The sequence below is a fragment of the Varroa destructor genome, unplaced genomic scaffold, assembly GCF_002443255.2.
Source record: "Varroa destructor unplaced genomic scaffold, Vdes_3.0 BEIS01000005.1, whole genome shotgun sequence".
Classification (NCBI taxonomy): Eukaryota; Metazoa; Arthropoda; class Arachnida; order Mesostigmata; family Varroidae; genus Varroa; species Varroa destructor.
The window spans coordinates 3801786-3829691 of record NW_019211458.1 but is presented as its reverse complement, the minus strand read 5'-3'; the positions used below and the strand labels follow the sequence as shown (position 1 = coordinate 3829691).

Below are 27906 nucleotides of genomic sequence, written 5' to 3'. Positions count from 1 at the left end.
ATTTGGTAGAGAATAATTATTGCTATTTAAAATTCTGAATAAAGGGTCTAATCTAAACATGTTATATTCAACTCTGCTACGAAATAAAAAAAAAGAAGGTATCAGTACATAAGCGATTACTAAAAGGAAGAAGCCGGTAGGTGATAATCGAGTTAACATTTTAGTTTCTGAACCAATAACGCAACCGGTAGTTGATTCGCGCGTCAGTGTTACTGGACAGTGTATCAGTGAAAATTAATGCAACGAACAATATACTGTTATATAGATATGACCGTGTATGTGTGGCCTGCGTGTGAGAAAAGACAACTATAGACATGGTCAAATTTCCCGCCTTTTTATCTCTGCTCCCTCTTCTGCTCTCTCGCTCTTGCTGGATGTGGCCCCTCTCGCCACGTGAGCAGACCATGTGTCTGATACTATTAAGACGGAGTTTGTTGGTACAGGAGAGTAGATATTGCTTCCGTTGCTTATGGTGGCGGCGCTTCTGATGTTGTTTATCTCCGCTGCGTGTCTGTGTGTGATGCCTGCCACTTTCGGAGCGGTGGCTGTATCGGTTGAGCTGTGTATGAGGGCTCACATCGTATACAGCTTGTCGTAAAGCAACTGCACTTTAAATGAATTACCGAGTTTTGTGTTTTGCGGTAAATTGAATGCGAATTTTGGTGATTTCGGGATGCATATAAAAAAAAAAACGGTACGGCTCAGTGAGACGACGAGCTGTGATAGTGATAGTTATTGTGGCTGCATGGCGGTTGTTACAGAACAGAGCGGGTCAAAACAAAAGCGACAATTCGCTTAAAATCGATTGGGCCTCGGGTAGAAACTTTATAAACGGATGTCCTAGGTGAAATGGAGCCTGACAACGGCGAAGGCAAAACCAGCCGTCAGGGCACACGAGTCTTTAAGAAGACCTGCCCCAATGGAAAACTTACAGTTTACCTTGGCAAGCGAGACTTTGTTGATCATTTTACGCATGTAGATCCGATTGACGGTGTTATTCTTGTCGATCCGGAATATATTAAAGACCGTAAAGTTTTTGGACATGTGCTTGCAGTTTTTAGATACGGCCGGGAGGACCTTGATGTACTAGGGTTGACATTTCGCAAGGATCTTTATTTAGCCTGTGAACAGATTTACCCACCATTGCCTGACAAGGAACCCGCACGAAAGCTCACACGGCTTCAAGAGAAACTCATTAAAAAGCTCGGTCCAAATGCGCACCCATTTTACTTTGAACTACCTCCGCACTGTCCCGCCAGTGTGAGTCTACAGCCCGCGCAAGGCGACACGGGTAAACCATGCGGAGTAGACTACGAACTCAAAGGATTTGTCGCCGATTCGCCGGATGACAAACCGCACAAGCGCAACTGCGTTCGATTAGCTATTCGCAAGGTGATGTATGCGCCATCGCGACAGGGTGATCAACCATCCGTGGAAGTGTCAAAAGAGTTCGTAATGTCACCAAATAAATTACATCTCGAGGCATCGCTTGATAAAGAGCTGTACCACCACGGAGAGGAAATCGCCGTAAATGTGCATATCGCCAACAACTCAAACCGTAGTGTGAAGCGTGTCAAAGTGTCAGTTCGGCAATTAGCCGATATTTGTCTCTTTTCAACAGCACAATACAAGTGCACGGTGGCGCAGGTGGACTCAGATGAGGGCTGCCCTATTGCGCCCGGCTTTACCCTTTCAAAAGTGTTCATGCTTAAGCCCCTGCTGGCGCACAATAAAGATAAACGTGGATTGGCATTAGACGGACAGTTGAAACACGAAGATACTAATCTTGCCTCAAGCACAATTATCACCGATCCTCAACAGCGGGAAAACCTCGGCATTATCGTGCAGTACAAGGTAACAATTAACAATATTCCTAAACGCAGTATTTTAAAAGAATATGTTGGGCACACATGGCACCCGCAATAGTCATTGACCGTTACAAGCGGTATAACATACGTGTTCGAGTCGTTAGGATTTTACAAATTTCTATCCTTTCTCGTTTAGATGTAATGGCCGACATGAACAACTGCACCTGCATAGTTATACTTTGATAAGGTACCAGGCAAATGAAACATTTCCAGTTAAGGGCATCTGAAATGTCTCGTTGAGCTTCGTTGCTATCAAGTAGCTCGAAGCACCCTTAAGCAACCTGAAACGAACCTTATGGTTGTGTACGCCTGGTTTCGAACCTGGGCCCCATCTGATCTCATGTATCCCTAAATTTAGTAGGAAAAGAAGTTATAACTGCGAGGATACGTGAAGTACTCGAAAGGGTAGAGAAGTAAAAACAGTTAAATCTTGCGTTTAGGTTTTTCCCAGTTAAACCTGAATACAAGTTTGTTATTGAAACCAATCAGTTTTGTTAGAACCAAGCTTGTGAACTTCAAAGAGCAATTTTTTGTAGCTGTTTAAATGTGATAGTTGATGTTGGTCTTTAGATTGAGTTAGCAATTTGCATTCAGTAATCTTTTTTGGGTTCTTTGAAAATAAACCGCTAATATAATTTTTTTCGAGCAAAAACGAGCACACAAAATGTTGCCCTTAGTTTCGTTTTGATTACATTTCTTATTTAGGAAATGATACTTTATTTATTTTAGGAAATGATAGATTGTCTTCTTAAAATATTCTGCAATACCTTTAGGTTATAAAAACTGCATTGCCATCTGATTTCACTTTTATGATATTTTGATTACTTTCACTTTCAACCTCTTATATATGCGTATCCTAATCTCAAAAATGTTATTTTTTAAAACAGCAAACGTCTGTCTAGGACATCAGAGAATAATCTACAATATGAATCAGTGGTGTACATTTTTTGGTTTTTTTTACATGGTTTGGTAATTATGGACCAAGTTTACTAAACCAAGGGCATAACTAAAAAACATAAGGCATGCAGATGAGGTATGTGACTTTATCATGTGTAATGCCGACATTGTATGCGCAGATGGGACTTACAAATGTAAAAAAACATTTACCGTTCTCACAATTTGTATGTCCGCCATATATGCAGATCTGTGCGTAGTCTTTCCTTGGGCACTTCCACAAACTAAAAGGTTAGTAAAGTGAGTTACTTAGTTAGTACATTACGACATAAAACTGAAGACCGTAAAATAAGTATTAGTATGGAAGGGAAGCCATTTTGAAGGTTCTTGTGAGCGTCTGTCCCTGAATAAAGTGGTATAGAATCTGGCTACTGAACTTTGGAACATATCAATTTAGGTAGACTATTTTTTCGTGCAGGCATTGCCCGGAGTATTGCTCAAAAATAAACTCGAAATATATATTTATACAGAAGTATCGGCGGTAACGGCTATTGACACGTCTTGCTAAATTGCTACTAAATGTGTTCCATCTACACTACCTAGATTGTGTATCGGCGGATGACTCGGTTGGCTTTGGTATCGTTCACAGTAAATTAACAGAAATTATTCTGTTGTTCGAAAATAATCAGTTAATGTGAGCGGATATATCTGCTATTCTATTTAACTCCGTAAAAACAAACACTTATAGTGTCACTAAAAGATAGGACAATTCGTCAAAGTTTATTTTTTAATGTATAATGAATCCTATTATTATTCAAATTGAGAGAGTAATCTCTTAGCAGAAATCTGTCGATTTTTTTTTAAATTTTGAACTTGAAGGCAGTTGAAATATGGGTACGTTTAGGCACTTGATAGATCATTTTGAGATTGTTTCGAAGTTGAATGCTCGGTCCTGAAGATTGCGATTCGAGAAATTTCTAACCGTATCTCTCAGAGTCATGCATTTATGTGAAAAATCTGATCCATAGAATTTGTAAATTAGTTACACAGAGAAAGACAAGGATTAGCTATAGCAACCCTTACTAATTCAAAAAAAAAAAACGTATTTGTCGTGGCTGAACATATGGTAGGTTTTATATTTAATCACATCTTATATAATCGTTCTAGCCATAGAGTGGTCCGACAATACCGGCAACGGAAGCATAAAAAAATATTTTAGCTCGAACGTTGGGAAGGTACCGCCACACAATATGTTCGGAGGAAGGGGAGGGGGAGGGGGGTTGAGCAACCCAGCGCCTATAATTTTTAGCACAACACATGTGAAGATTCTAATATATGACCTATCTTAGTGTAGTACCGTAGTGCCCGAAGAGCTAACATCGTCTCATCTGGCCGATTTGACGTGGAGCAGATGTTATTTTTGATGTCACTGTATATCTCACAAAGAATCGCAGATCTAAAACTTCCAAGTGTATACAGAGTGGTGCGTTCAAATTGGAGAAAACATGGTCTGGCTATTTATGACAACGGGTATACGTTCATTCATTCTTAGACGAAAATCAGTTTTTGTCTTAAACAAAACGGAAAATTCGTCATATCTGTACAAAAATCAATGGTTACGCGATCTTTCCCACGAAGATTAACAAGCTCATTTTCTGTCCGAAATTGACAATTTGCATTATATTACTAACTCTCGAAGTGAATGTGTTCTAAGCGCCTATATAAAAAGGATATTTGTATCGCTTTAATATATATAACATCATGATTCTTATGAATAAAATATTTTTTGTTAGATCATATTATAAGGTTATTATGAGAATTTCGAGAGTCGATTGGACCGGCTTCCGGCTAGTTGTTGTTTCGCGTAATTGAGTCATAATAAGCAGTATTCGCTGTTATTGTAAAAAGACAGGGTTTAACGATTAATATATGATTCCACTTGGCATATAACATTTAATAGAAGAATACCTTTGTCGATCACACAATTTTTACTTAGCACACTTTGCTTTGATGACATAAATAATTTCTCTTCTTCTTTGAAGCAAATCGAACGCGATACCATAATACGGTTCCTATTTTTAGAAAAAACTATAGGCGTAGCAATAGGATAATACGATCGACTGAGGCTTACATTCATCGCTCATTGGGCGGGGAGTACTCATTGATGTATAGTAATGGCAGTACGGAATTCATCTTTACCATTACGCTTAGCGTATAATTTCGGTTCGAAGCGATTCTTTTGCCGTACGGCCGAATAGCCTAAATTGCTGATCGATATTTGCGTTTTTAATTCCTACGGTAATCACAGATGATTATCGGTTAACGATAAAAACGGTTTCACTTATCGTACCCAATTGGTACACTAAAGTCTCTTTGAACCTACCTATATAATAAAAACGTCGGTAGCCTCTTGTTTTAATATAACCTGGCAATAAAAACCGTTTGTAGTCCTAATGATATCGACATGCTTAGTTCTCTACATTTGGTTTTGTAATTAAACATTGCCGGAAACGACTGGCTCTCAACATAAAAAAAAATGCGTATAAGCCCATATTTGAATCTGGATCCCTACACTTAGCCAGCAAATACGCTTGCTACTATACCTTCACAAGATCGTTATGTAAACTAAAAACGTTCGTTCTAAAAGCTAGAAAAAATCAATGGCGCTGCTTTTGAAGAAGCAGTCGTATCGCTCCCATGGCAGGGAACGTCCCATTTAAATATGAAATTGTGCGTAAACTGATTCCTACAGAGATTGTCCTCGGCTTCCTGTTTAGGCATTGTTACTTCAAGCAAGGTGAATTTTTATTACGTGCATGATAGAGGGATAGCATATATAGAGAGCGAAATGACCCAAGATAATGTAGTGAAATGACAATAGCTTCTGTCCAAAGTCATATGAGGTATCTATTTTTACTGCGTGTGGATCATATATTAAACAAGACAAGCATTCATTTATCGTATTAAAGTTTGCATACAAATTATACTTTATTCACGTTCATTCAAAGCACGTGTAAAGATAACTGAAAAAATTAAATACCTCTGAGCTCAACATGACCCCGAACATGAAAGAACCATTGAGCATATATAATATTATACGAAGCCTTCTTCTTTCAATTCGTGTATTCGAGTCTAAAATAAGAGGTAAGTCGTAGGTAGAGCTAACCTATTCAATAATTAACCAATCGATTTGCTAATGAATTGAGCTGCCCAAGAGCCATGTATGCTTTTGCAAAAATATATGTACTTATTTCTTCTTAATGGTATAACAAACCGTGAGACTCACTTTACACAATTAGGCTATAAAAGAAGAATATATATAAAATGGTGTACCAATGAAATGAACACTAATATTTCTTTATTATTTTAGCGTAGTCATTTTAGCGGAGAATAGATCGTCTAACGATATTTACACCCAGTAGGAGAAATCAGTGTTAATTCAATTCAATAGTATAATCTCTACTTCCATCACATGCTTGTCTATCAGAACATACCTAACTAATACATCTATTTTCTGTACATATATGCACAACGTATGTTATTAAAGTGTTTTGTAGAGTCACATCATAAACTTTCACCACAGGAGAGTAAATAAACAAACACTTAAATGAAAACATATAATAATGTATAACTTATAATACTTCAATCGAAAATAAAATAACTGTAGTCTACTATGACAAAATGTAATGCATCCTAATCCATTATGCCGCATCCTATGCTGAACAAGCTTATATTATTAGAGAGTAACGATGAGCTTAATTGTATCTTAGCCAGTCTTTAGTAATGTAGCTGGGCCGTTATGAGGCACGCTTACGTTCACGATAGGATGATCACCTCCCTATTTACCTACTGCGCACAAAAGGGTAAAGGGGTTGAGCATTGAAAGGCCAACTGCTAGGCAAGTTTTCTCTAGAATCAAGCTACGTCATTTATTACTGTTCTGTCATTTATACTCCGTCCAGCTAGCTTCGTCTGTAGTTATTATCCACAACGAAACAGTTACACGAGTCTGGTCTCTTGCCCACAAGTCTGCTACAGTACTAAATGCAACCAGGAAACACCATCGTCTCAATTTCCCTGCAAATGGATGTGATAACGACGCGCATATGTTACCCATAGAAGTAAATAATTGGGAGTTGCCTGAGAATTTTGCTCGTTGAATACTGATAAGAATTTATAATTTAACAGTGACAACAAAAAAACGGCACCTTTTTGAAACGTAGGTATTCTATTATTATTTAATCATTATATTTTTTTTCGCAAGAGCTTTTATGTGTATGTGTAAGTGTGTTTTTTAGCATAAGGTAGATTAATTGCTTGATCTGATTTTCATCCTGAGGACGCTTACGTTTTATGTATTCCCGCAGCTGGCTGAATATTTTTTGGAAAGGGAAATACTAATATTCGTTTAGGCAAATTAACCCTCCTTTACCTAAAAAGTTTTTTGATTTTCGTGGAGTCGACGAAATAAGCGCAAACTTTGATTTCGGATAAAAACAAATTGTGTGAATAAGAGTCGTGTGGACATACTTGTGTGTCTGATACTTGTGTGTTACACTGTGTTCAAACAAAAACTGTGTTCATGTCGAATTTTCAAATTAATTGCAATGAGAAATGCAGCAAAAAATTGGAATCGATAACACATTTCAATAGGAGTTGTGTGTTACGGGTAAGGGAGTGAGGGCAAGGCATTAACCACTATGTCTCTGAGCAAGGTTTTGAATTAGGTCAAGTGAAGCAAAATATTTTTTGAGTGGTATTGAGGTTCTTCATTTTGAAGTTGAGGTTAGTTGTTGTTGTTTCAGAGAACAGAACATCAGGGCTATGTAATATCTTCCCAACTTACCATTTATCATTATATAAACAACAGGAATCACCTATTTCAAACATTTCTTCCTGTTAAGAGTCCAAACGTAGTTGGTTTCACTGGACTTGCTTGGGGTTCCCCAAAAATCTATGGGTAGATATTAACGTTATATATATGTATATATATATATATATATATATAACTCCGTTTATTTCTTACGTTGTTCTTTCTTGTAAATATTTAGTGATCATTTTTATCCACACTTGAGATTTGAACCAACTCGTTAGCATGCTTAGTCGTGGTTATCCTGGCAACCCGCTCGAAGGGATATGTATTCACTTCCCGAGCCGTGCCAGCCAGGATGTAGTAGCAGTTTATTGCAATATGAGGACGGGCTTTGGGACTATTGGATAATTGGTTGCTGAAGGATTCTAATAAGTCAGTACACCAGATAACCCCAAGGTTAAATGTAAGCAAGCACGGCTACCGGGTCGTAAAATGACCGCACTAGGATAGTGCAGATAAAATTGCACTAATCAAAAAACTGCAACGCGACGTTGGTGAAACAGGTTGATGAGACTAAATACTAAATAACAACGGTTGGCCTATTAAAATATTTCAGTGATTAAGTGGGGAGCAAATGTAGGCGGGTCATGGTATAATCGAAGTAAGGTAACGGACGAGTGAAAAAATTATATCTCTAGAAGGCCGTGAATCGGATTACCTGACAGCAAAACGAGCGTTTGATAAAATCATTAGGTCAGTCCGGCTATAAGCCTATATATACTGAAGCGAACTGACTTGCCTTTACAGCCGCTCTCTCTGCTCCTATATAACCGTAGCTGTCTATTTATTTACACGTTCATACTATAATAGTTGATCCGTTACAATATATGGACTCTACAACATATACATGTTAAAAAAATATGGAAATCTACTAAAAACGCCAATAGTTTGGGTTTTGTTAGTCGGTCTCCGCAAAATACAAAAACAGAGTTCTAAGAGACAGGGGCGCCTAATTTCGTAGATTTCTTAGTTTCTTAGTTAGATTTCTCTCGGAAATTAATGTACAATGTTGCCAGCTTTGCTTTTATACTCTTTAGTTACGTGACCATAGAAAATGAATTATATCATCATCGATTTCAATATGCATCCTAATTTCACTGAATATGTCTACCGTAACTTGTGATGCGTTTTTTACTCTTCCAAGAGGGCTTTTTTTTCCACCTTTCTCCTTCATCTGTAATCTGCTGCCTCAGCTACAGACCGGTAAACTTATAATGTGTTCTAATTTTATTCTGTACGATTTTGATTTTCCAGCAGTTCAACCGGAAATAGGACTACGGTATAAATACGTTGTTTCTAAATGTATACAATCTTCTCAAAATGTTTTCTAAGAACGTGTCATTAAATTTAGAATTTTCAGAAATGTTGTATTGGTAGTATCATCCATTTGTGATGATTATACAACAGACTCGAGTGTGTCTGTAACCTTGTTTTACACTCCGCAAGGTCCAGTGATCGTTTATTTTCAGGGGGGGGGGTGTAGTGGCAACGTAACTACTGATGAATCGAATAAATTGAGTATAAGTAATTAGCCTCAATAGCTGGTTTTTAAGTTTCACACGATTAACTTTATTTTTCAAAAGAAACTTGATGAAGACTAGTTAATTTCCTGTTTCGGTTTTTTTAGATACCAAGAAGTACTGTTTGATGTACTTTTCTTCGGCGGCTCAAAATAAAATTAATTAGTTTGAATTTTGACTATACGTAGTTTCACCATGTCTCATATCTAGAGGCCAGACAAGTAAACGTATCGGCGTGGGATGACACATAAACGTTCTCATTTTAAACTAACTTGGTGGACTCGCTACATACCTTTATGTCAACTTATTAGGCAATAGCAATTTAGATGATTGGTAAAAACTCTTTTCGATTTCTAGTACCACCTTCGGTCTTTGTTGAACGATAGAGCGTACGAAGTTACAGTGCTGGTAAATCGCCATGGTAGGGACAGTATATAATATGTTCTAGTCTTACTGCGCCTTATACTTTTACATATAAATAAACCCTTACGGACAGCCCCTATTCAAAAATAACATACTATCTTAATGGACATCTTTCACTTTATAGGTAAAGGTGAAACTATGTTTAGGTCCTCTTGGAGGCGATCTTGTGGCTGAGCTGCCTTTTGTCCTGATGCATCCGAAACCCGAGGAAGAAGAGCCGTCGTCTCCTGCTCACGCGGATGACGCAAATTCAACGACCGATGGACATGCGAAGAATGCGAGTAATAAAAGTCGAGATGGCAGCGAGGTGAGTTCAGAGTCTCGGATCCACTTTAGTTGTGCTGAAAATAATGTATGCGGATCTAAAAAAAATCTCGGTTTATTTAACATTGGCGGTTACATTTATACAATAATATAATGCAATATAATAATAATAAAAGCAATCCTTGCTTCTTATTTTCGTTTGTACTGGTTGCATAAACTGCCGTTAAGTTGATACTCATTAATCTAGCTATGTTCTTCATCTATTTAACGAGAGTCTACTCATTTATCTACATATCTATAAACTATTAATTCTTGGGTAACGGATTTGCCCTATCCAAATCTTCTTCTGTGAATACATTGAGATGAACTTATTACGGCCGCTATAACACCACCCCGGAAGAAATAATGTAAATACTATATATAGCCGATAGAAAAAAAACTTTGTTTTTCGTATAGGGTGGAAAGCTAATCTACTACAGGGACTGCAGTGGACAAATCCGAAAAGGAATATCCTGAAATGCGGTAGATCTGCAATCAAACTGTAGTCGTTGTTCGGTTTGACGCGTATCAAACAGAATAGAATATTGCAAGCCCCTCTAACCTATTACATGTGCTAAATACTATGAAAAAAATCTATATCCGTCTATCTGCTTATTTGTCGGATCCAAAGCGACCCCTAAGGTGTTTTTTTTAAAGCGAGTTTAATCCCGGAAATGTTTGGCCAAGTACTCTTTCTTCTAGAGGATAAAGTTTGTTTTTTCTACAAAGCGTAATATTAAATTGGTGGGTTGACAGCAGCATTTCTTCTTATTCACCTTTAAAGGCAATGCTGCAGTAGCGTTTTCAGGACGTCCTCTAGCATTGTTTGCACTAATATATCATCAGTGTGAAAAAACTCGTGCGGCATTGGTGTTTAACGTGTATAGCATGAAAAGCTATTTAAATTAAATTCTATAAGGAACTCTTAGGTTTTATGTCAATGAGGATTATAGACTACTAATTAGTTATGCGAAAACTGTCATAGTTGAAAACAGCGGTTCAGAACGAAAAAGGCGCGAAAAGAGCAAAGAGAGCCGGCAAAACGATAAAAGATCAATAGCGATTGATTGGCGCAGAGTACAATGAGAAAGACAGAACTTATAGGCCAAATGAGGCAGCAAAAAATGCAAATGATCGACGTCGCGCTACTTCCAAAAACCGTGGACGACATAGAACGAGGAAAAAACACAAAAATGCTTTGCCAGATATAAGTAAAATGAGTAAATTTTGTCGTTATCATAAAGCATATCTCCTCAAAAATGAGATGGAAAATTTCTGTTGTATGCAGGGGACAATTAGTTGCCTAAGGAACTGAAATAACTGTATATGAGTAGGACATCACCAGCAAAGGCTTTACGAAAAACCTCAGACAATAAAGTTGTTTATTTAAAATTCTTTAGATTAGTATCTCTGGGGAGTGCTGTTTTCCTGCAGAAACCTACAACTATTCATTAATTTTACAAGGTGCTATTCATCATAAAATCGGTGATGCCATGACACGATGAAGGTATATGACCGAATTGCGACAGTAAGCTACGATGTACGTTCATACGTATAAAAATGTTTCACCGCTCGTAACAACGATGTACAATACGCCAAAATTTGTGAGTCACCCTACTAAATGCCAACAACCTGGAAGTCGACCAGATTTATTAAAAATAATGTTTCATATAAAAGAAATGAGCAACGTTATCTTTTTTTTAGCAAACAAAAAGGAAGATAGCTGCATGCGCACATTTTCCTGTGGCTTAATAAAGCAAAAAACTTTCAACAGAAGAACTAAGCTACATTTGCGCACGCGGAAATATCGAATTCAAACGCGTACCCGAAGGTTCACAGATTAGTATTGAAACATGTGATTTTTAGCCCGTGTCATATAATTAATTCGCCTAATAGTAAAATGAACAAATAACTTATGAATAACTAAATAATTAATTATAATCAAATTTATGAAGCCCTTTAGTAAATACAAAAAAAATGTAGCGGGTTTGCTTGACCTGAATTTACTTTTTAACGAAGGCGGATTAGGCTGATTTTTTAGAATCGGTACCGTTTTTCCCTTGTATTGACTTCCTGCACGAGCCGCCCCTTACACTTACTGTGCTGTATGGTTCTATTAGATGCTAGCGTAAAACGAAGTCCAATATTGTGCGTTACTATGAGCAGGACACGACAGTTGCAAAGCGCCAGTCTCTAATCGATAATTTATTCAGTTGGGCCTAACATGAATCAAATTGCAGAGTAGGGCTTGAATACAATGTGAAGACAGGACAGTTAAGAAATAAGAGCGTCTATATTTTAACAGGGTAGCGGTAACACCGTCACAGATACCAATCATGCAAATGGGGTAATCGTGTAACGAGGTTTCAATAAGTATCCGAACCAGGTCACTGTAAAGGTGTACCATCCAACTACAGTTTATGTTAGGCTATATCCAACACAGACCAAACTCGTTCATATTAGAACCGCGTGATAAAATTAGAAAAAAACGTAACATGGTTGGCAAGAAAATAAACGTTATTATATACAATAATTTAAGTTAGTTATAATAATTGATGGATCATTAACTGAATCAACAGGACAAAGGTGCGCGGCGAAGCTTGCCAGACCAACTTGTATATGCTACTTAAACTAAATCCGTTTCTTTGTGTGCCTGTCTGCCCCATCCAAATTGACCCCTTAATATGGATAGATTGGGCTGAGCTTTAGTGGGTAGCTCTACAAAATAGGAGAACATTAGATTTGAGGAAAATATTCGATCCTTCACATTTTTGCATTTCAATTGCGATCCTTTTGTTAAAAAGGTTCTTACCTAATAAAATATAAACCACTCGCTTTATATTCTTTGATTGTGCGAGTACTTTTTTCTACGAGCTTGTTTTTTCTTTTTCATAAGCATGATACTTGGCTTTGCCGAAATCATTGGGGGTGAACGAAATATGAACCACTTCAGTTCAGGTTTTTTTAACTTTCATAAGGAATAATTTCTTTGTCCTGTAAAAGATTGTGATGCCAGCTTGGTTAATTTGTGAATCTGTTTGAAAAGTATATTTGCACACGATAAATTTTCTCCGATTGGCTGAATACTTATGTTAATAGGAAGTTTGTTTCTTCCATAGAGAGTAATGCTAGTTTAAATAATTTGACCCTTTTGCTCGACAACCGTCGAGACTTTCGAAGGCCTATAATAGTGCAAAATTGTTTTTTTTCCAAACTCTACCAAACAAACGACATTGAAATTTTTGACGTTTCATATTTTTACGATCCACCTATAAAACAGTGATTTTTGTCGAAACTATTGGAAATCGGTGAAATATATACCACCAGAATTCGTTTTTGTGAGTGGGCAATGTTTTCTGAGAGAGGTTTTTTTTATTCTGTAGCAGGGTAAAATGCTAATTTGGTTAATTCGTAAGATGATTGATGAAACAGTAACCATATGGACATTCGTGCCTCATTTTCCTTAGTTGAATGAAATGTATTTTTCGTGCGGTAGTAGTTCTCGAAGCCAGAAAACGGGATTAATTATAGAAGGGTGAGGAATGTGGGTCAGGTAAAGCTGCAGGCTAGCGCAGCTTACACTACCAAAGTTCAACTCTAAATGTGCGAGTAAAATTCACTGTTCGGTAGAACAAACGGGTATGAAGAGTCAAAATAATTGTAACGTAATTGCTCGATTCGTAACGTACGTTAGGCTGGCTGCAACATCAAAAAATTAAACAGTAGAAAAAAAAACGATACGGGGTAAAGTTATTACAACTTTTTTAGCACAATCGTTGCACCTCAAACAAACATGGTTAAAAATAGGTATTTTTTAAATTTAAAAAAAAACTTTTTAAAAAAGAGATTAGCAAGTATCAAAGTTATTGAAAATTTAATTATCTTAATCTGCGACAACTGTAACACTTCCTCTATATTTTGAATTTAATTTCAACGTCGCGAGTGCCGCGAGCCTTTGATCACGCAAGGACCAATGGAACATTTACATGCCACAACGAGAGCTATGATAACATTAAGTGAATCTGCCCAAAATTTATCGTAGGACTAACGTAGCGCTTCTGAATAAAGGTCGTCACTCAACTCAAAATTATTCAAATCTATCTAAATGGAACTATAATGTCGCAAATATATATAAATTAATGTTGTTATGTTTGTTATTTTGTCGCCAAGACTTTTAGTGGAAAGTCACAAGCTTGGTTGAGAGCAATGAATTTTCTATTTGATAGTTTTGTGTATTCATAAACGTAACTGATATATTTTATAGAATGACGAAAAATCAAAATCCAGTCGAATCTCGATATTTTTTTTATAATTATGTTGTCATGAGATACAATGGATCATTAATTAATTAAATCACATTTTTTTCTGAAAAACAAATTTTTAAATTTATTTTCGAGCAGCAAGGTTACTAATAGCTATTGAAAATATCTAATCCCCTACTGGAACTGAAACTTTAAATATTCAACCTCGACCGTTTACTTTAGATCCAATACACGGACAATATTCTAAATGGAACCTATTTGAATTTATAACGAACCGCCTAAAACCTTTGAAGCTTTCAAGTGATTGTAAACGTTTGTGGAACGGTTAGACAACGATTTCGGATATTTATCCCGTATGTGGCTGGCTTTGTTATTTTGAATGTTACAGAATGACAAGGTTTACTTAGATTAATCGCTGCAGTTCATCTATATCATTATATTTTGTTGTCGACTGTACAAATGAGAGATATAGACTCTGTGCTAAGCTGTTCGTTCGCATGTACTGCTTCTTTTTTATCTGTCTTTTTGTTATTCAATCAGCCTACCCCGTTTATTACATCGAGACGCTATGACATCAGCCGGCATGTTAATGCAAAACGAGGTTGCGCTTTGTCTCTATATATATTGGATGTTTAATGTCTAGGAGGTCTCGATATTTAGTGAAGGGAAGGCCAGGTTGAATAGGGCTAAATAACCGAAGAGCTGGAGCATAACGGTTTCCCACCTACTTGCAACAATGGCAATACAGGATCGTGCGTTTCTATAATATAGCTGTCTGCTTTATACGTATATATTTAATATCCGTTTACGCGACTATGCGTGTTTATGAGCTTACTGATTCGACTGCTGTGCAAGGCGGTGTGGCAACGAGCGCATTTTCTAGCAGTCAAACTTGCGGGATATATAATAATTAATGTTAAAGTAAACATAATTTAATTTTATTTCACATATTTTTCTGCACTGATTTTGCCAAAAAAAATACTAGGATAGCTATTGAGCACTACTAAGGTTAGGACCAAATGTCAAGTAACAACTACACACTGCGTTTATCTAGAGCGTGATAGAATACGCTAACTGTAGTAAGAAGTATTTTTGCTTTTCTGCAAATCTGAATGACCGAACATTCCCATAGCCCTCCTGATGTAATCAACGCTGAAACAGGCAATTCTACCTGGAGATACATCCATTACAAAAATTGTCGGATTTCTTTGAATTGGACTTCGATGAATAAAAATCAGTTTGTTGAAGCACATACGTCTATGAGTAATACATGGAATTGTCTTGGCAGCGGGCATAATCTGCCCGAAACATTGCACTGTCCAGGTTGATTTTAGGAAGTCTTATGGCAATTGTAATATTGTTACTTTGGTGGCATGACTATCACTGCCATTCTGCGTTCCGGTGACTTATAAAAGCTGATTGACTGGCGAGGAGCTAGTGCACAGGCGGTCGAAACTCCTGCTGTTGTTATTGTCATCTGCCACTGCAGCCGATGATGGGTCGAGGTGACAGTAATCGCCTAGTGTTGCTGCTACCAGTCGTATCACTATTGCGAACCGCCACAAATATTTATCGTTGACGTTATACACATAAAGTAGAATAGTTCTGGTAGCTTTATTTTCTATTCAGGTTTAGTGCATATTATTAATAGATCGACATATGGCAGGCGCTTGTCTGTCTGTCTGCAGCTCATGCCCGTGATGACGACGGTAAAATGTGGCTAAGGCGTCGTTGCTATTGATCTATACAGATAAATCTGTTCCATTAATACATATAATATTACCTAGCTGCTACCAGTGCTAACAACGGCAGTTTTTGGCCTTGCTCTCTGACTCTAACCCTTTCTCTCGAGCCCCGTTTGGTTTGCTGTTTTTTTTTTTTTTTTTATTCATTTGGATCCGGTTTCCGCTGCTCCTGCTGCTGATCCAGATACTTGCAATCCTAATAATCGTAATGATACAACTAAGTGCTACTGCCGGCAATGTAGCGATGTTGCGGCGTTAAGTACAGGTAAATCACAACTAACAATTAGTTTTTTTTTAATTTATCTCTAATTCATTTTTTATTAACTCTGCATGTAAAGCAGTACGAGCTAAGGAAATGATAAAAATATTTTAACCTGGAGATGAGTTAACGCAACTTCAGCCCACTTGAAAGAAGTTCAAAATACACCTAAGATTTTCCAGTTTGTCTTTATTTGTTTTGGTGAGGTTTCACGCCTGACTTTCTGAGTTTGGAAAAGGGAGATAGACGGCCAGACATCAGATTTGAATACTTATCTTCGATGAGCTGGTGTCCAATATTTTTTTAGAACCTCTCCACATTTAAGTAAAAATATATGTATTTTATTTAATTTATATAATTGTAATGTTACCAATATCGTATCAATTCTGAATACATTTTTTTATTTCCGATATCGGCAAATCTATATGCCTTGCAGAACATAAACGAGACAAGGATGTACGTGCGACCCGGAAAAAGATAGCAGCAGAAAAAAATGGCCTTATTTACAACTGTTAGATCAAACAACTTCGAATGAACGCACAGTACATACTTCGTCATATTCCAAAGCCACTCTAAGTTCCGGAAGTCACTTCCTCAAGAAGCAGTTTCCCTTTCTTGAGTAAATATTTCTCTTTTTTTTATCGTCATGAGAGATAGTAATTAACATTTGTGGAACTTCTGGCGGAACGCAACATGAGCTATTCATGAACTGTATTTAATCATCAAACTCCATGTACTTTACATATGTGATATATAGCTTAACACAAAGCTTAAATCTTTAACTTTCAGGTCATATTTATTTAATAAAGGTGACGTGTGTCCGACTTAAGATGGCACAACAGATACACAAGGACTTTGAGAGGAGCCAAAACTTCCTTCCAGTGGAACTCGCCCAATTGTCCCATTAAACACAACGTATGGATACGAATCTGACTACAGCTTTTGCTGTAAATATCTTTAATATTTACTGCCATATCTGCGATATTATCTAAACACTTCGCCAAGAAAAAATACGACAACAACCGCAAAATAAAGATGCCTACAAGGAAGTGCATTGGTGAAGTAAATTGCTACCTCTATTTACCTTTCCGACTATGGAGTATCACGAGTCTAAAATAAACGTTTCCAGGTTTTTGTTTAGTACTTTTTCGGCGACTGGCCACTTCCAACACAACTTCAACGCCCTCTCTTGAACCTAGATTACCTCAAAGGTTTTAACTAATAAAAAAAAATGGGTTACATTAAACGCTACACTGTAAAGGGAAGAGTCCTAAGAGCATGAGTGAGGCTAAACGTACAAGATTCATGACTTAAAAGGAATGAAACAAAACTGTTCATTTTTCAGTTGTGGATTTTTCAGTTTGTTATCACAGGTTAACGTACGGCATTATTCTCTATCTTTATTTATTTCGTATTTATTCGTTTCTTTCTACTCAATTAGGAGTATCTTTTAATTTTATTTTTTAATTTTAATTTTTAATCTTTAATCTTTTGTATAAAATATAATCTCCCACTCTTGCAGAAAACCGTTATTATTCGGTCATTGTTTTACGTCGGGTCAAGGCTCTAAAGAGAGAAGTTCCAGATAAAAAAAAAAAGTGCATTTTCCACATCTTTTCTAGTTTACTTTTTGGCGAGATCAAAAGCTGACAAAGCAGTACAGAATCACGAGAAGTTTAAAGAATGAATCTTAGATTTAAAATGCGCACATTATCCAGAGTTGATGAACGTTTCGGATAACAAGCAACTTGTTGACTGGGGCTAAACTGCGGATACTAGAAGATCGTTAGGCGTTTTAACTGTATGTAACTTTGCTACGAATTAGAAGGAGGAGGAAAAGGCCGTGAACTGGGTGAAGTGTACAAAAAACAGCGTTTTCTCATTAACCTCAAATATCTCATCTGGTAGTGTAAAACGTGCATCCATCATAATAGAGATCTGCATAGGGTTGTTACGAGTTACGAAAAGCGGTGTCTCTACGTCGGTTAGAACCGAAAGGTATAAGCAGCTCCCGGAGATACGTCTAGGCCCAGGGCCTGCAAAAATTCGAGAGAGAGGTTTTTCCGCATTCGTTGTATTGCCCAGGCCTTATACATGCATGCGGATTACCGTCTACTCCGATAGCTAGCAATATTGTATAAATAATTTTACAATAGTTGTATTTACTATTATTGCATCAATAGTATACTATATGACTGTAATAACTTTTTATTGTTATATACATTGTTGTACAAATCTCGTCACGCTCTAGTGCTCTTTAAGGATAAAAAAAGACTAGCGTCCGCACTGTCTGGTATATGCGTAGTGTTTTGCAGTATTTAGTTAAATGTAAGACGCCAACGTCACTGTGTCCACGTCGAGATGAAGACCTTATTTGGCTATACTTTACAGCAGAAAGCTGGGCTTTGTTTTATATGTGCTACCTTAGTGTACTGTGCACTATTATCATTGTCATGCGTGGCAGTTCCACGTCACTAATTCATCGTTAGATCGACGAAAACAACTTGCTAAGTCCACTTTACCCTGTACCGGATCAGCAAAAACGAGTGCTATAAATGGAACGACAGTATTTTTTCACTGTCGTTCTATTTATCCGTTCACCTCTCAACCCACGAGAAAACCTAACCCTTGGTAATACACTCATGTACCTTCTGAGAAAACGGAAAAAAGTAATCTACCGTATAGTCTATTAAAATAAACCAGGCAAACAATGGATATTGTATACAACAGTACAAAAAGAATGACCTGTAGAATACAATAATTCGATCATTTCAATTTCCTACAATGCCTATTTGAGACCCTGTTGGGGGTATTTTGAGAGACGTTTGCTCTGTTTTTACCTCCAAATCGTTTACCTGTATTACAGGTGTACCATATTTTTTAATACCAACGATATCCGGTTTTCAAAGCATGAGTTCTTACGTTTGTGTTCGACATTGCTGTCCATAGACAGCAAGTTCTATTGGAAGAGTCTGTCCGTGTGATCATCTGTTATTGTCATTGCCTGGTGTTTATATCACTCGCTGTCGTGCTTCTAAGGCGTACCTATGAATTATCTAGCAATCAGTCCACACGTCGCGTGAGAAGACGTTAGATGAAGCGATGCGCAACGGGGTGGACGCCCTAATAGGTAATGAGCTAATAATAGTAACAGAGAAGCCTAGAACGACGAATGACTGGGTCATCATAATAAGGATAACAACGGGCATTAGGCGATAAAGCAATACTAAGTGACATTTCCTTTCTACTGATGACAATATAAACCAGGAATTTGTGGTTGTTGTTCGATATAATATAGATGCACCCACGTACGTATGTTTCCTTTCTTCGGGCCGCCAGATTACTTATCTTCTTCCTTTTAGCAGCAAAATGCACTTGTTTTATTACTTTAATCAAGTATACTTGTTCGGAACGCCATTTGATTCTGATGTACACCCGACTAGTTGCTGTCGGTTGTCGCTTTATTGCAATACGTCCCTGATAGACATTTCTACAAGATGCGATCAAGATCATATTGATTAGTTGACTATGAATGAGACCAATCACTTGTGATCCGCTGTATTACGTGTTAGCAATGGTGTGCACTTCTTTCGTTTACGCTCTCAAAGAGAAAAAGCATGCTATTCAATTATACTGTTTTAAGATATTGTGATTATTTGGCTAGAACCAGAAAGCTATGAACGGCCGTGTTAATGTCGCATATGGCAAGTATTATGTGGGTAATAATAATGTAATAACGCAACAATTTTATGTGTATTAAAAACAAGTGCACAGAATATAAGCAAGGCGGCATACACGAAGTCATCCACTAAAGAAATAATCACGAACTATAGTTGAAATAGCAGAAAAGAATATCAGCGAATATCAGCGCAAAAGATGCGTCACATTCTCGTTATTCTACATATTTGTCTCATGGGCGACAGACAGTCACTGTGAACCTTTATAGGTACAGCTGCGGCGTATATCCAAAAGTCGAACGTTTTTCGGGGTCGTCGGTTCTTACACTAACTAAGCTAGCAATTCACCAAGAAGCTAATTACCGCTGATAGTAACCGAAAGAAGCCAACCACATTTTTGTGCACGCGTGTATGTGTGTGGCACCCCAATGATCTAAATCAAGTCAAACGGTTATGTCAAACCCCTTAGCAACAGATTACTTGGTATCAACTCCGAGCATTGTATGTCGCATTCTAAAATTAGCAACATATCCTAAAATCTGACCGAAAATACGTATTTATTGAGGAAGCGTATCTTTAACACTTGCTTCAGTCTTTTCTCTATCTGCGTTGGATCCGTTTGGTTGCTGATAATTTACTGTGTGGCTGCTATGATTCGGCGCACGACTCTTTGGTATACAAAATATGTACGATACGGTATATGTCTTTAGAACATACACTACATAATAAGTATACTATATTTTAACACATGACAAAAGTTGCCGTTTATCCGTTCTTACTCTCAAAATATATAGTGTATTTGAATATTAAAGATATTCGAAAATAGAAGTTCGGGCAGACGCCTGAATTTTAAATAGCTTTGTTAAAATTTTTAAGTGAAATACGTATCAGTATCTAGGGTTGAAAACGAAGCTAGTCCACTATTTTTTTCTTTAAGTAATTCTTAGTAGCATGAAGATTAGTTATTCAGACTAATCAAATATTTAGAGCTAAAAAACTATTTAGAAGTAGCGTTGTCTGGCCTTGCCGATGTAACCTCTAGCTAGTCAGCCTAATGGTGCTCAGCGATTCAAACTTCTCTTCCGACCATAGTATTACATTCTCATAAAGAATTATCATCTAACAGATCCTCTTAAGCGCGAGTGCCTCGAACTCGTCATCGTCATAGTTGCCTAATAATGTTTTTATGCTTCATCTTGTTTTACAGATCCCGGTAGATGACCTTATTCAATTAGAAGACCCGGAGGATGATCTAATTTTTGAGGACTTCGCACGGCTTCGGTTGAGAGGAGCGGAACCTGGCCAGAACGATACGCCCATATAGGCAGACAGCTAATTGCACAACCCTCGGGAAATTTGGTGAAGCTATGTGACTCCAAAACTTCTCTTTCTCTCAAGAAATTCAAAAACGGTTCAATGTACTGTCGAGATTTCACTTCACCTTTCGTCGGTATTATCACTTAATAGCCTCTTCATCTGTGGTACTCTTCGTGCTTCTCAAAGAAAGACATCTTCACTTAAACCGATCAATGTTAAATGTGGATGCACGCAAGTGCCAACGTTACACGCTACGCTCCCTGTAAACTATCTACCCCTAAGCGATGCGTGTGAAACTGGCCTGACTTTTGTTAGAGTTCACGGTTCACGGAAAACGTTGTGTCGGTGAGAGTAAAGTTGTTAGGTAGACTCCAATTAGCAAGCCGTAGATATCCATAATCACACCTGACACTGTTTAGCCGTTGACAATGTGTAGACACACACACACACGCACGCGCACATAAATATACATAATGTCGACGTACGTTTCCAATGAGTTATTTTTTTTTGTAAATGTGAGACCTTACAAAACTTTTAAATAATTTCTTCACATGCAAACGCACCGAATAATTATAATAGGAAATATGGTAATTATTTTAACGATGTCGAGTGAGCTGGATGGTGCAAGAGCTTCGTTTTATCCGAAACTAGAATTTTATGATTTTAACATAACGCCGCTTCAACAAGAGGGACAGAAGCAGGAAGACTGAATGCATGATGTTGCCTACCTATAATTATATAAATACATACGTGTTTTGCGCTGCATGTATATATATATATATATACAAATGGATCAATCAAACTCTATATGAAATATACACGATTTAAGTGCATTCTTACCAACCATGTTCAAATGAACAAAATTAGGATATGCACGCTTTAACGTGCACAACACCAACAGATCTGACCTACCTGTAAAAAAATAAACTAGGTAGAAAATGAGGTCATGATCAAGAAGAGGGCCAGGAACCAAGTGTTACATAATCGTCGTTGCCAGTCATCGTGTTTGTCATCAGACTAATAAAAGGTGGGCAACGAAATCAGCGAAAGGTGAACGCTGATTCGACGATGAATACATATGTAGATAGCTAAAAAAAAAGCTAACTAATGTTCATTTATGTAATATTCGGAAATGAAGTGCACATTATTCGTGCAGATATTCAATACGAACGTATTATGCTGTAATAATCATATTTGTGTTAGAAGAAAAGAAAGTCGAATGGAAATGGAATGACACTGCAATGAAGTGTTAGTTGAAAAGCTTTTGTCTTACAAATCTTATAATAATAATAATAATGACCCGTATTATTCTGTAAATTTTGAAATTATATATATATATATATATATATATATCAGGGAAGTAATGCTTAAATTAAGTGGAGAATAACATAATTTAGTAAACTACGATCAAATGGCTCGTGTTTTGCACTGTGCCCAACAACCGACATTATGACTATTAGCGTACGGGTTTAAACAAAGACAACACAGAAATCAAAGGAACGAGATTACGGTTGACATTAAATAGAAGATATTAGCTGTGTAGATGGAGTAACAGGTCGTCACGTGGTCGTTGTCGCTCTTGGTTGGCATTAGACCATGTTGAAATGATCTGGATTGGCCCACTTGCTTCCTAGCGTTGGCTAATGTATTTACAACAAAAATAATAACATGCATCCGGTAATATAATGTGTGTGAATGTGTGTGTGTGTAGATTGAAGTGTACATGTGCATACATTTGTTTATGAGCAGATAACTCGGCTGGGCTCTTTGCTCTGCTTTCAGTTTTTACCGTTTACAAAACTATAATCTGCGATCTTTTGATCATAAATAATTCCATAAAGTTCCAAAAAGAAAAAGATAAGAAAGCACGTTGTGTGAACCAGCGCTCAGGTATTATTGTGGTATGGACTAACAAAAATCAACGGCATCTATAGTATTTAAATTAGAACAAAAGACATTGACTTCGTGAAATTGACTCAAGTGATGCCACGGGAAGCCTGATATAAAGGAACATGTAAATAAAAAAAATGTCTACTTGAATTACGTCGCTAAAGACCACTCATATATTGTTTACGAATTCTATTTGTTACAACTGATACTTACCCACATATGACGCATTCTTTCTCTTTTCTCTCTCTCTTTCTCTATGTATATATATATGAGTGGGTTACAAAAATGAAGCTCTGTTCTTGCATTCCTTGCTTGGCTTCCTTGCATCTGCTATAAGTTAGTGAACAAGCTCTTCCGATACATTGCCCTTTTTTTGTGTTATCTTGTTTTTGCTTTCAAATAGTTTTACTGGCAGCGCTGTATGCTGAATAATCTACCGCTGTTCCTTTTAATCATCTACATCATAACAATGTCATATACAATGTACAGATTACTTTGGGTTATAATGCAAATATAAAGCTACGCTGAATTAAACAGTAAGTTAATTAAGTATTAAAAAAATCAACCTTATTCTTATTTTTAGAATTCAATAATAAACTAAATTGACGTAGGCCTCGGCTAAGGCATACGAGACACGTAGCAGACGATTTCTAGCTGAAACTTCTCGGCGCACGGGTTTTCTACTCTAAGACTCAGATGGGAGCGGAATGTCAGCGCGATTCGAGAGCACAGCAGTAGTGAAACAGATATATCAGGGCCTTATTTAGCCGTAATTACTTCAAAAGTCAACATCGATAAAACTTTATTATACATCACAGTAACCTCATTGAGAATACAGCTGCTTAAAAACAAAATCTTGTCCTTGTGCTTATAAAACAGTACCCTGTCTATATTCTCATAGGTGTTGCCAAATCGGTTTATCTGCTGACCCGTTGTCGTCTCATGTGCACTGCGGAATACGACATTTTTACGAATTTTCGAAAAAGCCCATTTTTAACCTCACTTTTGTTTAGTAGATTTTACAAAACCATACTTGTAATGTTCCTACATTTAACATGTTCTGTACATAAACATGCCGTCGCATTTGGAATCTTGACGCATGCTCAAAGTAACAGCCGCTATCAAATGGCTCGGTGATAAGAACGGTTAGTCACTCTCTAAATGTACTTTGAAGCACAATCAGCTCGCATTTTTGTGTCGATGTGTAATTAAAAAAAAAACGCATTTGTAGAATAAAAATTACATCACGACGGTGAAAACTTCTTTGAGCACTGATACTGCAAAATGAAAATACTTGTAGTTTCGTATTTTTTTGAGTAACTTTTGAACCATTTGGTGTGATCTTACTACAGTATTGCAGCACGATGGAACTCTTTCCGCCCCAATTTGGCAAACCTCAGAGCTATCCGGTTTGCAGTTAAGCAGAAAAGTCTAACTTTTAACACTAACCCTTCTATTCAATACGTAGTCTTCCCTTATTGCCCCACAAAAAAGGTGTCTTTGGGTGAATTCAATTCATTTTCATGGACGTTATACATCGAAGTTGACGAACAATCAATCCTCCGGGATAACAAACTATTCGGCCGCTAAGATTGCGCCGCCTGAAGTCATTTTTATCTGCCTCTAACGAAGCGTAATTACTTGAAGTACCTTTTACTATGAATATCTTTAATAATGCACCAACCTTTGCTTTTCTCTTGCTCACACTTCGCTAATTATAGACTAAAATTTGTACAAATTTTCTCAGGCTCGCATACAAGTCATCAAGCATTAATCGGTATACCTAATGATGGACCAGGTTTCATATCCATCTTCACAGATTCTACGCCGTTGAAAAGTAAATCACAATTAATTCTGTACGCAACGAAAATAAATCGTTATAATCAAAACAGCAAAAGATAAATGTTTGTAGATTTGAAACTGCTTAATTAAGAATGCTTGCAATTGCATAGACAGTGTTGATTGCAAGAAATTTCTTCGAATTAGTACATTAAGCTTGTTAGAATCTAGAGTAACATATCTAGAATTCTTCGCTCATTATTATTAAGCTATAGCTCGATATGTGATTGCGAACTGTTTTTCTATCTTAAACTGCTAAATATAGCAGTAGCATTTTCATAGCGAACTATTGATAACCGTTGTGATTTGACGTGAATGAAAATAATAAGAGAACAACAACAACAACGAACGCGTTCATCACTTCGAATCAACAGATAAGGCAGAGCATACGTAATCAATAGTTCCTAACATCAACAATGAAATGTAACACGACATGATAAAATAAGTGTCCTCCACCAAAGAGTAAGCATATTTACCCTGGCAAAGCACTGAGCATCGATTAAGAGTGTCGCACTAAGCAAAACATAGTTCATATATATATATTCGTAAATTTCAGAGCTCTAGGTGAGGTCTTAGTTAAATTTCTTCTCGCAACCTAGGAGGAGTGAATTGCCTCAATTTCTCTCTTTTTCTAGGTAAGTCAGTATTCAAATGTGTACAAAACGTGAAGGTTAGTTGAACCTCCTAAAAAGTTAGGAACTATATCCGAGCAATAATCCCTAATAATTAGTAAATGAAGAGCTTCCTAGAGATATCTCGTAAATATTTGTTGCGAACCTTGTTATTGTCAACGTCTGATATTTTAAAGAGATGTTCCTTTTATGTCAGTGACAAGTAACGCAGAAGTGCACTTGAGAATCAAAACATTCCGATTTTAGAATATTTGATATATATACTGATTTATAATTGTACTCGAGACGAGTTTAAACACTGTGGTAACATTTCGTAAAAGTATTTGTATTTTTGTTGATTAAAATATAGTTGATAACAAAGGACATTCAAAAAATGTTACAAGCAGTTTCAATATCGACAGAACCAGATGCACCTATGTTTACATTCATGGCTGGAAATGACATCTTTGAACAGATATAAGGAATCCAGAGATGAATGTAGTATCTACTTTGATGTAACATAATTAGTAATAACTCTATATCGCGCTCATTCAGATCTGTGTTCTAAGTTTTATAGTCAGTCAGCGTACGAATGTTAGCGACCAAAGATGTAGGCTACATTCTGCGGGGTCCCGTTATATTTATTTGTTGGATCAACCTCTCACTATTAAAACAAAAGCTGACCGTGTCGCCGTAAATATTATAAGCGATTTATGTCTTTGAACGAGTGTATTTTGACTGGTCAAAGCCCTACAGAGATGCCCTCTTTGTGATCGGGCAACTTACGATAAACGAAATAAACTGATCATATCGTGAGCCCATTCGGTTGTAAGCGTTTGACGTTTTTGGCCATTTCCGTCCCTCGATCAATAGATAGAAGTTAGTATGCTGCTAAAGGGCTGCAGCGCCAGTTACAATAACAGTCGACGATGCTGATAATGGTGAAAAATGATTAGAATTATTACACACTGCACACACAGACCGAAAGGCAAGAGTTAGATCAGGTTTGCTCAAAGATAGCTGAATAATTCGGATTGTAATTATTTGCTTATATCATATATAAGCTGATAATTTCATTTGATTACAAAAACGATAAAAATAGCGTCTAATCATTCGATTATAACGCTAGCTCTCAGCCAGTGCTATTTTTGTACAAACAGAGCCATGCATACAATTGGAAGAATTTAGGTGGAACTTTGTGTCATTATAAGAAACGTCCTATTGGTTTATATTGTCCTCTTTATGCTGAAAAGACCATTTATATTGTCGTATTGATAAATGCATGGGTATACACACTGTAGCTTACGAATCACTTTTAACTCATATTCAACTAGGTTTTATAAAAGACTTTTGTGTAAATACAATATTGATTATACTATATAAAATTATGAAAAGTGAAATCAGTATCTAAACGAAGTGCAGCTTAAGACAATAAAGATCAACCTTGAAGGTGAACTGTTTGTTTTATAATTTTGTTGCCCTGGTCTGCTTTTTAAATTTTAACTCTACCCATTACCACACGATAACTTCACGTGAGCGACAGTCGCAATAATTGGTTCAGGCTTAATCAACAAAACCTCTTCAAATCAATGAACAGGTAAACATATTAGGAACTATCAGCAAGTTGCGCAACTCGGACAGTAACCGAAATTTTCGAAGACAGCCTGTGGTACAATATTTTGCGTTTACATTTTTCAAATGTCTATTTAAAGAGTACTGCGCATTTTAAAATAAAACAGGTTAGAAGAACGAGTTTAGTTTCCAGAGTTTTAACGAACATTTGGTCTTTTCTGAAACAAAATTTTCGGTCCCTTTTTCCTTTTGATACACGTTGCTACCTAATTATTGATTTACGAGACAATGAAGTGAAGGTGTTACGTAAAAAAATTGTATTAACAACATAACCTCGTTAAACTTTTCTTAGTGTACCATAGGCTAGCGTAAGTGGTAGAAGTATTGAAGAACATCCCAAAATAGGACAATTGTAACTTTACAAGATTTACTACATTTATCAGATATTCCCCAGTGGAAACTGAAATAATAATTCGATAGACGAGGGCTTACTAAATAAATGAAAAACATTAGATGTTTGTGCATAAATGTGCACCGGTCCACAACATTTATGTTGTCAAAGAAGAACGTGATCAGAGGACACGATGAACGACCCGTACAATGAACAAGCTCTATAGTCCTGTATATCTATCGTGTTAAATATATGAAAACGGATTTCCTGTGAGTGTGGGTAAAATACACCAGTCTTCACTCAAAACGCAAACAGAAGAAGCAAAAGAAACGGTAAAGCAAAAACAATTATTTTTATCCTCACGATGACGTTGATGAATATGACTAAAACAAATGTCGGGAAGTACTCGGAGATATGAAACACTAATTATGTGATGATAATAAACACGTTTCCCTACGAGAA

General features: G+C 36.8%; 1 protein-coding gene across 8 annotated transcripts; it reads left to right on the top strand.

Annotated features, from left to right (window-relative positions):
• The first annotated feature begins 423 nt into the window (after positions 1-423).
• krz (beta-arrestin protein kurtz) lies at positions 424-27906 on the top strand. 8 transcript variants are annotated; one of them, XR_002674110.2, is made up of 6 exons: positions 425-1854; positions 9703-9885; positions 16073-16153; positions 16584-16766; positions 16937-17094; positions 21032-21149. XR_002674110.2 is itself a non-coding variant. In XM_022809556.2 (4 exons), exons 1-3 carry the CDS (start codon positions 850-852, stop codon positions 16145-16147), a joined length of 1263 nt encoding a protein of 420 aa, XP_022665291.1. In that variant the 5' UTR covers positions 425-849; the 3' UTR covers positions 16148-16153; positions 21032-27906. The 8 variants fall into 8 exon arrangements, 5 of the variants coding, with proteins under 5 accessions (XP_022665294.1, XP_022665291.1, XP_022665293.1 ...); XR_015328039.1 differs by lacking the exon at positions 16584-16766; XR_015328040.1 differs by lacking the exons at positions 16073-16153; positions 16584-16766 and having other exon boundaries at positions 16937-17062; positions 21032-27906.